This window comes from Typha latifolia, chromosome 12 (assembly GCF_019914945.1).
Source record: "Typha latifolia isolate L0001 chromosome 12, TyphaL0001v2, whole genome shotgun sequence".
In the NCBI taxonomy this organism is placed as follows: Eukaryota; Viridiplantae; Streptophyta; class Magnoliopsida; order Poales; family Typhaceae; genus Typha; species Typha latifolia.
The window spans coordinates 6,366,371-6,382,920 of NC_133097.1; the positions used below are offsets into that span (position 1 = coordinate 6,366,371).

Consider the following 16,550-nt stretch of genomic DNA (forward strand, 5'->3'; position numbering starts at 1 on the left):
GGTTTTGAAAGGAGTTGATAACGTTGCTGTCGTAGTAGATGGTTATACTCTCAAGGCGAATAGAGGATTCCTTCATCTCCCAGGGACTCTCTTTCACTGCCCAACCTTCACGAGTCCACCCTGCAAATTAAATGGAGACCAAGTACGTAGAAAAGAACAATTGATTGCATGCATGCAATTCAGTAGAACGTATGCTTACCTAGCTTAACCAAACCAAGTCTCTCACTCGAATGGTGATGAGTGATGAGAAGGAAATATTTATATAGTCCTGCACGGTGGATCAAATCGAGATCTAACAATTATAGCACGAGCTTCACGATTCAATAAATTTTATCTAAAGCTTTGAATGGTTCATAATATATTCATGTCATATTTTATTTTTTTGGTAGGTATAACTGATACTGGGTCGCAGGGTATGGGTGTGTAAACATCCATTTCTTTGCAAACTCATGGAACTGATTTTATTTATTCTGGAGATAAGTAAGGATAACAAGATACATCATACATGCATACATACATACATACATACGTACGTATATATATGCTATCATGTATCTCCTCCCAAGCTCTCTCTCTCTCTCTCTCACTTCCTTTATTTATTACAGTTGCATATAGATATATAAGCACGCATAGGCATTCATCCTCCAGCAAGATGAAGTTGATGATGCCAATCTCAGGCATGCGATTAGTTGGGCCTGAGGTACAATCCAATTGCATCAAGGTGATCGCCGGAGCGTCCGAAGAAGCCGACGATCCTCCCACTGCTCACAGGAACAGTGAAAGGAGTTCCCTGCGTTTGTTCACCGTAGGGTCCTAGAGTTTTAAGATTGGTCTCAAATTTGAGTGACCTTATGCAATCCGCTATGCTGGAGGTATAAGGGCCATGAGTCCCGGACATAGCTGTTAAGTATTCCCCCTCACTGAATATAATCTACACAATTAAGTTAATTAATTAAGGATAATTACTACAATATGAAGGCCGAGCTAGCAAACGAGAAGCAAATACCTCATGCAAGGTTTCTCTAGCATTGCCCCAAGGTCCAGCTGTGTGTAACTTCCCATCGACGTGGTATTGAAAGGAGAAGGAGTTGATAACGTTGCTGGCGTAGATGGTTATTTTGACAAGGCGAACAGAGGAGTTGTCCATGTCCCAAGGACTCCCTCCATTTCCACCCCAGAGCCCAACCTGTACGAGTCCAGCCTGCAGAAGGAGAACAAGTACGTAGAACAAACAAACTATTAGTATCATGCATTCATGCCTGGATGCAAATAAGAAGAACGTATCATACCAGTTCCATATCTCTATTGAATCTAGTGGCGGTGATGAGTGAGTGATGAGAATGTGAAATGAAGAAGGAATATGGTGGGTATTTATAGAGCCCTATAGATATGTAGCTTGTCTGGGAGATGAGAGCATCTCCAAGGACGATCAATATTTCTAATGATATAGTAAAGCTCTGTAATCTTATTGACCTACCCAATGATGTGGGTTAACTTGGGTCTATTATTTTTTTTTTAAAACAAGAATGAAACCATGTGATAAAGAGATAATAAGATATGAGCTAATTTGGAAGAACGTTAATTGATTCCAGACAAACATAATAATGCATGTCAACTTGTGATGGAAATTTTGGATTCTTAAAAGAGGGCTGGTACTGATCACTGGTCACTGATCAGATAGTACAACAACCATGGCAATGTAGTGAATTTGGAACGTGTCAAAATTACACGACCCAAGTTTAGCCACGTATCTTTGCTAGTGAATATAAACAGTTTAAACATTATTGTAGTTTTATTATTTTTATTTTTGTTTAAAAGAGAATAGTACTAGATTTTATATATATATATATATATATATATAGATATAGATATAGATATTTAAACAGTTTTAGGTTTCTTGAAACTGTAGCACAAAACCAATCCATCAAGGGTTGTTCAGGGTCCTGGTAAGAAATCTATGGGCCTGGTATTAGAAAGCCATCCATACTTATAACAGGTCGACAATGAGTCCACTACCAAATGACTAAAATACGCGTTGAGATCCTTCGATGTCTGAGTTAGATAATCAAATCTTCTTCTAATCTAAGATAGTTGCTTAGTTTTCTCTTTGCAATTTAACCATAAAAGATGATAAGTCCATTTGTTTGACTCCTTCGATTCACCAAAGCAATTAGTTTATATTTAGCCTTGGATACTTTTTGAGTAGGAGCTTTATAATGATACTTTTCAAACATGTTTTTGGTGTACTAGATTACACGTTGCCTAATATTTCACAATTAACTATTAGGAGTAATAGCTCCAATCGAACTATTTCTAAAATGGTAAAAATTGGGTTAATTGAATGATTTAAGAGCCTAAACAATTCAAATCCTCTCTAATCGTGGGCTTTTCAATTAAACATTGCCCCAAAAAAATTCTAAATATCTAGCACCTCAGCGAGATGGGCTAGCCTACCACTTTTGCCCACTATAAAAAGAGAGCTGATTTGTAAACAGTGAAAATAGATATTTTGATTTATAATTAATTTATTAAAATATAATAATACTTACGAAATACACTTTCGTGTATTGGATCACGTATATTTGATGATCTAGATAATATTCGAAATCTAGCACATGAGTTATAGAACTAGAGCAAGTGTAATTTAGACTATTGAATGTGCACGATTGACACGTTGCCATGCATGCTCAAACTAATAAGAATAATAAAAATCTCATTATAGTTTAATGTAATGGAGTATAAATATCGATCCCGCACATCTGACGGGCCAAGTGGCACTCGAAGTCAAATATGAGTTCTAGGACCAGTGCAATTTAAACTATTGAATGTGTATGATTGACACGTTGACATACATCCGTGGCTCGAATTGATAAGAATAATAAAAAAAATTCCCCTTATAATTTAACAGAGTAGAGTCTAAACAACGTATCTAATGGACACTTTAAACAATCCGAGCAAATACACGTCAGTATATCGATCGCACACAATACATTGACATGCATACGATCTTCCGAATTGATAAATGCAGTCCCAATTATTCCCTATCCGTTTAGAATATCCTTACAACACATGGAATACAAAGGCATTCATTGCATCTGGCTGATAAATCCCTAAGGTGAATTAAGCAACCACAAGAAGAGGAAGAGCAATGGACCACAAAGAATGAGTCAGGACCTCAAATAATTTATATATATATATATATATACTACATGAGACAAAACTTTGAGCTAAGCCAAATCATTCGAGAAAAGGGAGTTTTGACTTATAAACAAGTGTCACGAATGAAGGTTTTTTATTTATTTTTGGCAATGGAAATGATGAACTATTAAATACTCAAAAGCTCTTTATTTGCATATATGTATATATATATAGGTACTATTTTATTTAAATTTGGTAATTATATTTAAAATCCCAAACCATTTCATAGATGGAAAAAAAGCACTTGCAATTAAGAGTAATATATGTGTAAATATCGAATTTAAATAAGGAACTTTCAAAAGGTATACGTTAGAGAAAATTAAAACAAAAAAGAACTCCGAAAAGTTTAAATTCATGGACTAAATTAATGACTGGTGCACAATAGTCTCCTGAAACAGTAGCAATCCCAGCCTTATCGTATCTCGTGTTACGTGATGAGCAAATCTAAGTATCTAACATGTCAAACTCAACCAAGCAGCATGCATGGATGAATGCCTGCCTGCCTGCCCTAATTTGTCAAGTAGAATCTTTGTCAAGTCTAAGAAGATAGAAGGATGATGCTTCCAGAAAAGTAGAGAGTGATGTAGAGATTTCAATCATGCACTCATACACGTTACGTTACATTACAATCCTTTTTATTTCCCTTTAAAAATATTATTCTTAAGGACTTGAAAGTTTATTAGGAAGTCAGAATTTATCGCTCTGATGCCGTGTTAATTCATAAATTACTCTAAGTATATAATTGTTAAAATTTTAAATGAGTGACCGCATACAAGAATAAGAGTGTTTCTATCTTTTTACACAACTTGTTGAGATTTTAATTGTTAGTTATCTTTGAAGGATGTCCATACAAAAAAACAAGAACTTCAAAGAGGTACATGTAACTATGATATTGTGGCTTAACCCTAGACACAGAAGACTACATGTACAAGATAAACAATTACTTTGAACTTGAAAGCACTCCAACCAAAGTCCAACTGGAGATATACATAGTTGTGGATATATATATATATACACACATACTCTAAATGTTAGTTTAAGAATGCAATTGATGCATGTCATTGTTACAATATGGTGTATATCTTCTTCTTTCTTGTAATTTACTTGAAGAAATAATGAAGCACTGGACCAACTCTGGATTTGCATTAACGGAGAAATTGCTTCCCTTTTTGAGCCACATAAATGTTCCACTTGGCAATCAACTTGCTACAGTATCTACCAAATCTATTTCTAAGATTTGAAGCTATGAGATCTTAGAATTGATGCATGGGGCAAGTCTTACTAGCACACAAAGTAATATTATATTCTAATTGATAGGTGAGAGAAAAAATTAACAAAAACACACTATATTTTGTCTTTATTAATGCCCTTAAAAATATTCGTAGTCAACTTTGACCTAATATATAATAGCTAATGAAATAGAGAATATTCCATTACTTCTATATGATAACTATCCAATAAGAAAATTAAAAGTCAGAATGCTTTTGAGACATTAAAAAATAAATATCCATATATTAATAGACTTTGAACGATAATAAAGGCAAAGCCTACATTATTTTCGATCAACTTTCCTCTCATATATCAACTTTTCAAGCATATATTTTAAAATTTTTACAACATTATTTGGATAAATTATTTTGCTAATCATATGTATCAAGTTCTAATTCTAGTGATCAGACAAGTATTCTAAGTCTTAACACTGGGTATTAGTCAGATGTTGGATCTGTCATATTGGTTGGCTTAGTATGTTCCTTTTTTCATATGGAAGGTTTAATTCACATGAAATGAAGGGCTAATATATGATAGTATGTGCTATAATCCATGTCATGTCCTTATCTTGATAAAGATGGTTAGGCTAACTTGCATATTTACTACTGTAGCCCGATAATTGAATCTTGCCATTCCTTAATGAGGTCGGCATGGGCTTTAATTCTATCGGCGAACTTACGAGTTAATCTGTGGCAAAATTTTCAGAGTATTGTGCGCGTATGGTTTAAGCTTGTTATAACCTTTCTGATTAATTTAGTTTATATATGATTACCCCGTTTGAAAAACATAAGGTGTGAACCCTAAGATCGATCAATAAAATTTTAAAAAATATAATCTCCACTGGAACATTTTTATTTTTATTTTTATTTTTTTGTTGAAAAAATGCGAGCTTAATAATGTCCCAATTAAATCAGTGCCGGTAGAATTTAAATTTAAACCAAAACTAGGAATATTGTTGCTAACTTGGAAAAGACTACTTCATGATTCATAGTGGAAATTTCATTGGTTCTTCTAAGATTTACTTGTACATCCTTAACAATCCATACTCTCATATATAACAGGCACTTCATCTCTCATACAATTATCAAATTGAACATATACATATATATATTTATTGAGAAAAATGGGGCATCCCATTAAATAAATATTGAAAGTTCAAAAGTTTTTTTTATACAAATATCAAATTGAATAGATACATATATGTTCTTCCTTTCTTTTTTTCTTTTTTTCTTTTTTTTTCTGTTGAGAAATTGGGACATCCCATAACAATATATGATCATCTCATTGAGTTGGTGATCATGATCATAGCCATTGCAATGGCTTGATCCATCCCAGGTTGCACTGTCAAGGTGAAGACATCTTTATCCAGCAACGCCTTCTTTGAAGCCCCAAGTTTTCTACTTACCTGTCAATTTTAATCAGATTGTATATTATTATGATTATTGTCAAATATAATATACACACATTATTAGCTAGGTAGTTCTCCATCCATTGAATCATGTGATAAAAACATAGAAATTGAACTAATTATATGATTATAAATGAATGCTACATACACTTGATTCTGTATTAATTAGAGGATCAATGCAAGTTGGATTGATAGTTTTCTACTTTAGTTTAATGGATCGATAACATTCAGAGAAATTTATTTAAAACACTTTACATTTTGCTTTTAAATTAATTAAACTCGGAATATTTTCAAAGCATTAAAAGCTACATTAAAAGCCTAGATAGGTTATCTTTCACCATTTTCTTTCTAAGTTTCTCTGATCAAATGTGAGAGTAAATATGAAAGTTAATTAATTACCTCAGCTACAGTAGATTCATCATCGGCGGCTGGCCGCCGGTAGATCTTCGACCACCAGTCCTTATCCGGCGACCAGCTCATCCAGTAGCCGGAAGCTTCACCTCCAACCCTAGGGACAATACTCACACTGCAACTAGAGTTACCCATGTCCTTTGTAGCCCTGAAGATTGGCACCTGCAATCCTGCCATGTTTGCCACTTGTATGTCACCCTTGTAGATCTCCCAACTCTCCATTAACCTCAGAATCTGCAATAATATAAATTTAATGATATTACGATTAACTTAAACGATATTTAAAGCTCAATGATTTCGACGACGATTATAGTACCTTTCGACAGCGCCTGACGGTGAGCAAGGCGTTGCCGGCGCTGTCCATGAGGACCATCTCCTCCCGCCAGTTGTGCGCGTAGTTGTCGACGCGGAAGACCATCCGGCCGTCGGCGTCGTCGAAGACGGTGTAGCCGTGGCCGTTGAAGAGCAGCGACTTGCACCACACGGTGAGCCGCACCGGGGACGGCGAGCAGAGCTCGGGGAAGACCGCGAAGGGTTGCTGGGCGGTGGTCGCCGGAGGAGAATGCTTGGACGTCGACGGCGGAGTCTTAGGGCTCTTCATGGGAATGCGGAGGTTTTGGAAGTGAGCCGTGTCACGGCCTCATGGGATATGTATAGCTGCGCTCTTGCCCTTTTTTTTTCCTTTTGTTTTGATTTTTTTTTTTTTTTTGAGTGCGATAGTTATCGTTGTCAACACTTTGTGCAGTTTGTACTATTTAGTTTTGCAAATAACCGCCTTCGATTTTGCTTATTTTACTTGTCTGGTATATTTGAGGAGCTGTTTCTAAACACATATAATGTCTCGTATTTAAATATCAAAATAAGACGAGGACCAACTTAAAAAAGCCAGAAACTCAATAAAAGAGGGGAGGGGTTTTCCACAATATGCGTAAAACGAAGGTGTACGTGGTCAAGAAGATTAATACAGTGATGCACTTTTTTTCCCTTTTTATCTCATTCTGGAATGGGATGGGGATGGGATGGTGGGTCGGCTGCATGCGCGACGGAGGCCATCATGCATGTTCAGACGCGAGAAACGTGGCGGGTTTGGCTTATTCGGCAGGAGGAGTGAGTCTGATCCTCTGCATCCAGCATTGCAAATACAAAAACTTCAAATTGAGACAACTAACTACGTATAAAGATTTCAATTATTTAGTTTATTAAGAGCCCAATTAGGCCCAGTGGACTCGGGTTCGGGGTCCTTGGGCCATTTAGTGAGCGTTAGAAAGACCGAACTACTAGTCTTCAGAAACTTATTATTAAAGAACATGAAGAAGAGACTAAGGAATATTAGATTTAGATATTCTTCGGCCAACGTCAAAGAGAGCAACTAATACGTCACTAGTTTGGTGTTAGTTAAACCAAACCTACCTATCGGATTCGGATCCAAGCACCCTCCGGATCCGCAGAACGACAGTAGTCCTTCCGGTTTCCGTGGGGGGCGATTCGGTCATTCGACTCGAAGTCTTCTCTCTTCCAAGCAGACTCCATCTTCGTCCTCCTCCTCCTCCCTAGATCCGTGATCCAATTCCCGTCCTCGCCGCGATGCGTCGCAAAGGCGGTCCCCAGGATTCGTCGGTGCTCCTGGCCAATGGCAACCTTGGTGACTCCTCCGACCACCACGACTACCTCCAGCTCTCGTCGGCGATCTCCAACGGAGACGACCTCGGCCCCTTCGTCCGCCGGGCCTTCGCATCTGGCCGGCCGGAGTCCTTCCTCTCCTCGCTCCGCCACTTCTCCCGCTCCAAGGAGTCTGAGATCGAGGAGGTCTGCAAGGCGCACTACCAGGACTTCATCCGCGCCGTCGACGACCTCCGCTCCCTCCTCTCTGACGTCGACGATCTCAAGTCGTCCCTCTCCGATTCCAATTCCGTCCTCCAGTCCTCATCCCTCCCCCCTCCTCTCCTCCCTCGACTCCTACCTGGCTGCCCGTTCCCTCGCCGCCAACCTCTCCTCCGCCCTTTCCCTCTCCCGTCGCTGCGCCCGCCTCCTCTCCCTCTGCGCCCGCGCTAACTCTCACCTTGCCAATTCCGACCTCTACCTCGCCCTCCGCGCCGTCGACGCCATAGAGTCCGACCTCGCCTCCTCCCCCGTCCCCCTCCCCGCCCTCCGCCGCATGCTCTCCGCCCTCGTCCCCGCCATCCGATCCCACGCCGAGCGCGTCATCTCCAAGGACTTCTCCGATTGGATGGTCCAGATCCGCGTCGCCAGCCGCAGCCTCGGCCAGGTCGCCATTGCCCGCGCCTCCGCCGCCCGCCAGCGCGACGAGGAGCTCCGAGTGAAACAGCGAGCCGAGTTCGTCTACTCCCTCGACCTCGACGGCGACTCCGACGACGTCATCGCCGCCGCCGCCTCCGCCGCGGAGAGCGGCGCCGTCGTCTTCGACCTCACCCCGCTCTACCGCGCCTACCACATCCATCAAACCCTCGGCCTTGAAGACCGATTCAAGAAGTACTACTTCGAGAACCGGAAGCTGCAACTCACCTCCGACTTCCAGGTATCATCCATGACCCCGTTTCTTGAATCGCACCAGACCTTCTTCGCGCAGATCGCCGGGTTCTTCATCGTCGAGGATCGAATCCTCCGCACTGGCGGCGGATTGATCTCGAGATCCGATGTGGACGCCCTGTGGGAAACAGCCATTGCAAAGATGGTTTCCGTTCTTGAAGACCAGTTCTCAAGAATGCAGACTGCGAACCATTTGCTATTGATCAAGGACTATGTTAGCCTTCTTGCAGTCACTCTTCGCCGGTACGGCTATATTGTTGATCCCCTCCTTGATGTGCTTGGGAAGTTTGGCGACAAGTACCATGAGCTTCTTCTTGCGGATTGCCGGCGTCAGGTGTCGGAGGCACTTGCAGCCGATAAATTTGAGCAGATGTTTATGAAGAAGGAGTACGAGTATTCGATGAATGTGCTTGCCTTCCAGATTCAGGTTTCTGATATAATGCCGGCATTCCCCTATGTGGCACCTTTCTCATCCACTGTCCCTGATCTCTGCCGCATAGTCCGATCGTTCGTTGAGGATTCGGTCAGTTTCGTGTCTCATGGTGGTCAGCTCAACTTTTTCCCAGTCATCAAGAAGTATCTCGATCGACTCCTTGCTGAGGTTATTGACGGTGCCATTTTACGCCTTGTTGAGTCTGGGGGCCTTGGAGTGTCACAGGCAATGCAGGTTGCTGCCAACATGGCTGTCATGGAGCGTGCTTGTATTTACTTCTTCCGCCATGCCGCTCAGCTCTCTGGCATCCCCCTTCGCGCTGCTGAGCGCGGTCGGAGGGAGTTCCCACTCAAGAAGTCTCGTGATGCTGCAGAGGAGCAACTCCTCAGGTTGCTCTGTGCAAAGATTGACGATTTCATGGTCTTGACAGACGCTGTGAATTGGATGGCTGACGACCCACCTCTGAATGGGAATGAGTATTCCAACGAGTTGATCATATACCTCGACACATTGGTGTCGACTGCAAAGCAGATACTTCCCCTTCAGGTCCTCTGGCGCATTCTTCAGGGAGTCCTAGCCTATCTCTCCGAGAAGATTGTCGGGCTGTTCCTCAGCGATGCAGTAAAAAGGTTTAATGCAAATGCTGTTTCAGGAATTGACAGTGATCTTAGGCTTTTCGAGTCATTTTCTGATAATCTATCCAGTTTGTTTGCTGATTCTGAGGAATTGAATGTGAATGAGCTGAAGCTGGCACTGAATGAGGCAAGGCAGCTGGTTAACTTGCTTATGAGCAACAACCCTGAGAATTTCCTGAACGCGGTGATCCGTGAGAGGAGTTATAACAAGCTAGATCATAAGAAAGTCGTAACCATATCGGAGAAATTCAGGGATTCATCTGATAGATTATTCTCAACATTTAGTGCAAGGGGTGCAAAGACAAATACGAAAAAGAAATCTTTTGATGCTTTGATAAAAAGGCTCAAGGAGGCTAGCTAAAATTGTTGCTTCAAAATAGTGAGAGAGCTTCTCTGCCCTTCTTTTCTTTGATGTGTGGTTCATGTAATTTAGATTGTTCTTGGTGTGTCTTCTTTTTTTTTATTATTGTTTGTTTGCTATCAGCATAGTTGATTAGGAATACTTCTTCATGATTATTACCCTCCAGATGTAAGTTCGATGGTACCAGATTACCCTTATTTCTTGCATGAAAAATATGTTCTTGATTCTTTATTTTATTTGTTTTGCCTACCTGATTTATTGATGCTATATTTTTCATATGTTTTAAAATCACGAGACTTTGTGACTATATTTACTGTCTTGTGCTCTTAATTTCTTCAAAAAGATTGAGAACCTTTTGCAGCTTTACACTGTGATGTTATGCATAAGAATTTATTTCTTGATTTACTCTTTGCTTCTTGTATATGCAGTTACCCAGATACTTCTGTAATGAGTGTACATGAATAAAGTGTGACACAATCACGATCACTGAGCACTATATGCAATTCAATTTTATTGAGTAATTAGGATTAGTAAATATTTGTGCTTTCAGATTTTTAATTTTAATTATTCTACTCAAGCATCATAACATTTAACTTGAGAACCTGCCACAAAATAGGTAAAGTTACAATGATGGTGTGTCACATAAGATTTATCTTCTAGAAATTGTTGCTTTATCGGAACATCTATCAGGACCTGTCTAGCAATATTTGCTAGAATTCCTTCATGGTTTTAAGCCTATAGAAATCGACTTTTGTAAGTATATGATTCTTTAGTGATTTTTTTCCTTAGGAATGGCTTCAATTCTTTTCTTTCTTTTTTTTGTTTTGTTTTGTTTTGTTAGGGTCTATTTTGGACCTCAGAGAAAATTGGAGGGTCAGAGAAAGAAAAAAAGAGAACCCACCATGGTCATGGAAAGGGGAAGAGAGAGAGGGAGAGAGAGAGGAAGAGGAGGCAAACCCACCATAGAGAAGAGAGGAGGAAAACCTAGGGCTGGGGGGGAGAGATGTTGGCCAGATCCCCGATGCAATGGCGGTGAGGTTGTCAAAAGATCAAGAGAGGTGATGGGGGTGGGTTGCTGCAACTGGAGGGGTTGGAAGGTGTAAAGGTGTAGTCATAGCCATTTTAGGGTGTGGTCAGACGGTTTGCTAGAGCAGGCAGAGAGGAGAAAGAGGGGAGGGGAAGAGAAGAAGGGGAAGAATAAGAGCTACCATGAGACTTATGAGAAGAACAGTGGCCTATGACCTCAAGGATAGAAAAAGGAAGAAGCTCAGAGTGAATTTCCTTTTAACGAAAAGAACATTTTCCTACAGGAGTATTTCCTATAAAATGCTTCCCAAACACCATACTAGGAAAAGAAATCCTATCCGGCAAAATTTTCCCATGGGAATGCAGTTTTCTGATGAAACTTTGTAGGATTTCAATCTATCCCAACAAGCCTTAGTTTTTCTAGTTCAGTGAGATCATCAACAACAAACTCTGAAGTTTGGAAAACAACAAATTACTTCTAAGGAGGATTGTCAGGATTGGTATAAAATGATGAGGGCACTATGTGCTAAACCTGGTGGCGCCTATTCTTGTTACATCATTTTGTCGTTCCATTGATGATACAAGACAAGGGATTCTTATGACACCAAGCACCTTGCATATCTGAGAAGGACAATCATGCTTGTAATCGAGAAAGACAAGTTGCCTCATACTGAGAGAGGAAGAAATAAGGCAAATGGAGGGATAGCATTGTAAGGGCAAGAGAGGATTTTGTTCAAGTGAGTTGAGGTCTAGGGCATGCATGCAGCAGGAAGAGGAAGAAGATGGTACTTGGATCAGTTTGGGCCTGGCTCGGCAAGACCCAACCAAGACCTTTTAACTTAAAAGGTTTTTGGAGATTACCTTCACCTCCTTGTTCCTCCTCCTACTTCTATTACAATCCTTTCTAATTTGCTGAAAACCACAAGAGAGTGGTCACTAATCATTTCACTATTGTTAAAGAACACATTTTGGAGGATCACTGTATATTTAACCCATTTCACTTAGAATTCTCTGCATACTTTGGACCATGATCCCTGAGGATGTGAGGCCCTCTCTCCAAAACTAGTACTACAGTTATGCACTTCTGATATCTATTTCTTGTACTGTCTTTAGAGATTGCTTTGATTTGCAAAATCGTATTGTACCAGTGGATTACCTGTGTAGGTGCTAACACACAATAGTGATACATGAATCTTTCATATTTCTGGCAGTTATGAGGATAGCCTGCAGCAATGTTAATCGATATTACGAGAAGAATCTACAGTCTACAAAAATTGGCCCTTCAATAGTTTCACCATCACCAGGTCAAATCTACACTCGATGACTCTTCTATTAATCTCATCACTTTCAACAACCTTAATCCCCCAATCTACCCTCTGTCGATATCTCAGATTCCTTTGAAAGGAGGTTTTTGATAACTAATATTTTGTAACTAAATTTTTCTCTTTCTATGAGATACTTGTTGTTTGGCCAAGGAAACTGGTAAATTTTTTAACTAGTCTTATTTATTTTTTTCAGCCAGTTCTTTATCAAGCATGCCATAAAGTTTATATTTTGGAATCCTTTTTGTGTCGTATGTCTAGAATGGCAAGTGAGGCTTACTAGCTAGGACAATTGTATGTTTGCTACTTAATCTGCATTATATTCTTCATCAAACTTGTATTTGACTCAAGGTTTCTCTGACTACTAAGTACTTGTGTTTGCCTCATCTTGCACATTCATGGAAACAATGTAATTTGTTTACCCTCTTCTCTTTTATTTCTTTCATCGTAGTTCCTTTTACTCTTCACTGAACACTTTCTCTTGGATCCATCTATGGGCCATGAGTAATCTAAAAATGAATGCATATTAAATTCAAAAGATTCATTGTGCTGTTGGTCATCAACATTATTTTAAAAGGGGTTACCATCTATGTATCTTGGTGATAATATAATTATTTGGTTATATTATGAATGCAGGCAACAATTTTGTTTCACATTTGCAAATAGTTTACCTGGAAGTACTTTGATGTGGATGCACTAGAGGAAATTGTTTTCTTTTTTAACTTGAAGTGTAGAGATACACACCCTTTATGGCTGCTGCCTGTGAGCAGGCAATGTTGCAAGAAGAATTGCAGAAGGGCCATCATATCTATCTATAACTTCCCCTTCTTTCCTTTAAAACTCTGGTAGTGAAATCAAATAGTTGAGACATCTCTGAGCATCTTGTAGTTTTGAGTAGCATTTTTGTCTACTTTTCAACTTCTTCATTCAGTACTAATTTTTTCTGGCTCTTTTACAAGATTATTTCATCAAGCTGTCACAGATTGCATGTAGACATGATGTCATAATTATTTTGAAGCATGTATGCATATGAAGAAAGTTACTAAGCTCCGAGGATGTTCTTTGAATGTACTCAATAATGATTTCTTTTCTATTCTTTTGCTTATTCTTCTGTTCTTTCCAGACCTCCAGAGACATATAATAGACAAATTCATATAGTTGTTTAAAATTTTGCCTACTTCTTCAGCAAGGCCTGTAAGCTAACAATTTCAATTGGAAAGGAGATCAATGCAACTGGAAATATGTAAGTTATTTCCCAACATTTTTCAAGACAATATGACATCTGGAGATTTTATTTTATTTCCTTTTTTTCTACCTTGAGTGAGGATTTATCGCCCTATCCGATGGAAAGAAATATTTGAGTTTGATATGTCTTAAATGGACTTTTCTTTTGAGGAACTAATTAGTAACTAAGATTGCTGTGATATCCTTGTATAGCTTTAATAGTTGGAGACTTGTAACCTTCCTTTTGTCGAGTAAGATATAAACAGCTCCATATTAGCGAATTGCCTCTGACTACTCTTCTCGACCGATCTCATCCACTTGAAAATTCGTGTAAAAGTTGGTCATTCTACTCTCCCAGGCTTCTTGGAGCTAGGCCAAATCGTTCTTATTATTATTCTGTTTTAGTATTAGGCTGAGTATTTCAATAGTTTTTTTTATGCTTTTCGAAAGAACATGGGAATATATTAAATTATTTGTTGTTTATTAGGTCAATCAATACCTTCAGCAGTCATTAAATCTTATGCCCCTTGTTCTTATCCCATCATAGATAATATGTAATGTTGATTGCTTCTTATCCGCACATATAATTGTTGTCTGCTGGTTGCTAGCTGCCACTTAAGATATATATATATTTTATTAGTATATGGAAATCAAATCAATGAAAGGAAAGGAAAAAAAAAAAAAAGAATATCATATCAAATTAAAAAGTTGCATTGGATGCTTTAGATGTTAATCTTTGAGTAGAAAAATCTGCTTATGATAAATTAAAACATCTCACTCACCAGATATTATAAAATATATTAAAGAATTGGTTGCAAAACAAAATCTAGTATAAAAAAGAAAAGGTGACCTCATCCACTAATACTAGATATATATATATATATTATTATTTTAGAAAGGTAATTTTCCATATTAAAAAGTGGGAGAGATCTCACAAAAAGAGTTGTCTCACAACCATTCTTTCTGGAAAGTTAGGTAGTTTGATAGGCTGTACCTAAATCATAATTAATAATTTCAAGTGCATCAGTGCATGTAAGCAACTTTAATCATGTTATCTACAAGTAATTATATTGATATTTGTAATCATGTTATAGTACCATCATCATCATTATCACTTAACAAAAAAAAAAAAAAAATTTCTCTCCTCGGAAGCTTTCTGCTAACAGTTTGAGATAAGGGTGATGTGAAAGATCCCTTATAAGTATTTGGCTGAGATTTTACCATGCCTGTTTCATGTGGGTCGCGACTTATCTCTAATAACTCTAAAAAGTCCAACGAAAGGAAAAGAAAATGATAGTTCTGACTTTGCTCCATATTCCTAGATGTCAACGAGCTATTTGCAAGGGTAACCACTTTTAATTGGTCAAAGAATTCTGAACAAAAACATCAGAATACATAAGATTGCAATCAATATATGCAGTATCATCAAGCTTCATAACTAACAAAGAAGTACTTGGTGCTCATTTCTGATGATTTTTTCTTTCTTTCGGCTAAATAAAGGTAGTTAAGCAGGAGGAGATTTGATCAATAACATGGCATGCATACATCTCTCTTAGAACTAAGATTTGTCATAGAGAAAAATCTTCCTCAGCTCCACTGCATCCGCCCCGGTCTTCTGATTCCCCGGGCGGTAATAGCCGGTGATAGGATCCGGCACCCAAGAACTGGAAGTAGAAGACGAAGAACGGTTGGAATATCCAACGGTCTTGCTTTTCTTTTCTTCCACTCTCTCTTCTTCTAAGCTTCTGCTGTCTTTCACCACGGTAGCTGCAGCAGGACTTGCTGAAGCGAACCCCTTCCTATAAAATAATAATAAAAAAATAAAAAAAATGAAATGAATTCTTCGTAACCTTGAAAGGTTAAAAGGACCTTTCAAGGATCCAAGAAAGTCGTAAGATTATAAGCTTCAATGCTTCATAAAAGGTGGTTTTCTTTTTTTTCCTTACATGTTGAACGAGCGAGCGAGCAAAGAAGCAGTGTTGAAGAGCGTGCGAGCCATCGATGCTAAGAGTGGAAGAACGGAACAGGTAGTAGTAGTAGTAGAAGATACCAACTGTGATATATAGAGAGGGGAGAGAGCAGGAAAGAGGAAGAGTCGACGAACAAAGAAATATAACGAATAGGAAGTCGTCGACTATCCCAGAGAGCGACACGTGTCCGCGGGGAGTTTGGAGAAGCCCTCAACCTACGCTTCCCACCCACGCCCACTTCACCCGCAAACAAAAGAAAATACCGGATTCTAATTGGCGGGTAAGTACGGGACCCAACCACGTATGCCTATCTGGGTGCAGTTCGGCGGTGGTGAGATTTCGCTAGAGTCGTCGGGCGACGAGGTCGGACCAAACTGCGGTGGAGCCCGCCGGCGTTCGCCGGCCCGACATGCTCTCTGTCGGAGTAATCAACTGTACGACAACGCTAAAATCTCAAACTTACTTTTTATATATTTCGTACTTAATTTCTCCATTGTTATGCCATCCACAACTAATGAAGCAAATACTGAATCATTTTACTCCATTACCGCTATAATTTTCTATTATAAATCATTTTCGTTAAGTATTTTTGCGTCTCCTTTAATAACTGACGAACCTTTACAACTTGGTATGAACTACATGAAAATAAGTTAAAAGTCAAAATGCAATTATTTTCGAAGTCCAACTTTGACTTCGGAATAGTTTAAGTTTAAACTTCTCAATCAAGTGCTAAGACCAAGACGTAT

General features: G+C 39.1%; 3 protein-coding genes across 3 annotated transcripts; 1 reads left to right on the top strand and 2 right to left on the bottom strand.

Annotated features, from left to right (window-relative positions):
• Nucleotides 1–434: 434 nt before the first annotated feature.
• Nucleotides 435–1,613, bottom strand: LOC140798706 (salt stress-induced protein-like). The gene is made up of 3 exons (XM_073152712.1): nucleotides 1,290–1,613; nucleotides 1,007–1,201; nucleotides 435–931 (listed from the first exon to the last, which is right to left on the bottom strand). Exons 1-3 carry the CDS (start codon nucleotides 1,296–1,298, stop codon nucleotides 686–688), a joined length of 450 nt encoding a protein of 149 aa, XP_073008813.1. The 5' UTR covers nucleotides 1,299–1,613; the 3' UTR covers nucleotides 435–685.
• A 4,130-nt stretch (nucleotides 1,614–5,743) lies between these two features.
• LOC140798980 (protein LURP-one-related 8-like) lies at nucleotides 5,744–6,887 on the bottom strand. The gene is made up of 3 exons (XM_073153072.1): nucleotides 6,603–6,887; nucleotides 6,275–6,520; nucleotides 5,744–5,872 (listed from the first exon to the last, which is right to left on the bottom strand). Exons 1-3 carry the CDS (start codon nucleotides 6,885–6,887, stop codon nucleotides 5,744–5,746), a joined length of 660 nt encoding a protein of 219 aa, XP_073009173.1.
• An 885-nt stretch (nucleotides 6,888–7,772) lies between these two features.
• Nucleotides 7,773–12,804, top strand: LOC140799280 (exocyst complex component SEC15B). Its single transcript, XM_073153537.1, is given in 3 exon segments — nucleotides 7,773–8,215; nucleotides 8,217–10,280; nucleotides 12,500–12,804. Coding segments are annotated over 2 exon segments (2,391 nt in total). The 5' UTR covers nucleotides 7,773–7,870; the 3' UTR covers nucleotides 10,263–10,280; nucleotides 12,500–12,804.
• Nucleotides 12,805–16,550: the final 3,746 nt, after the last annotated feature.

Coding starts and splice junctions, on each gene's coding strand:
- LOC140798706 (XM_073152712.1), bottom strand. Junction 932..1,006: donor CTAGAGAAACCTTGCATGAG/GTATTTGCTTCT, acceptor TTAATTGTGTAG/ATTATATTCAGTGAGGGGGA.
- LOC140798980 (XM_073153072.1), bottom strand. CDS start 6,887: ATGAAGAGCCCTAAGACTCCGCCGTCGACGTCCAAGCATTCTCCTCCG. Junction 6,521..6,602: donor CCGTCAGGCGCTGTCGAAAG/GTACTATAATCG, acceptor ATATTATTGCAG/ATTCTGAGGTTAATGGAGAG. Junction 5,873..6,274: donor ATGAATCTACTGTAGCTGAG/GTAATTAATTAA, acceptor TAAAATTGACAG/GTAAGTAGAAAACTTGGGGC.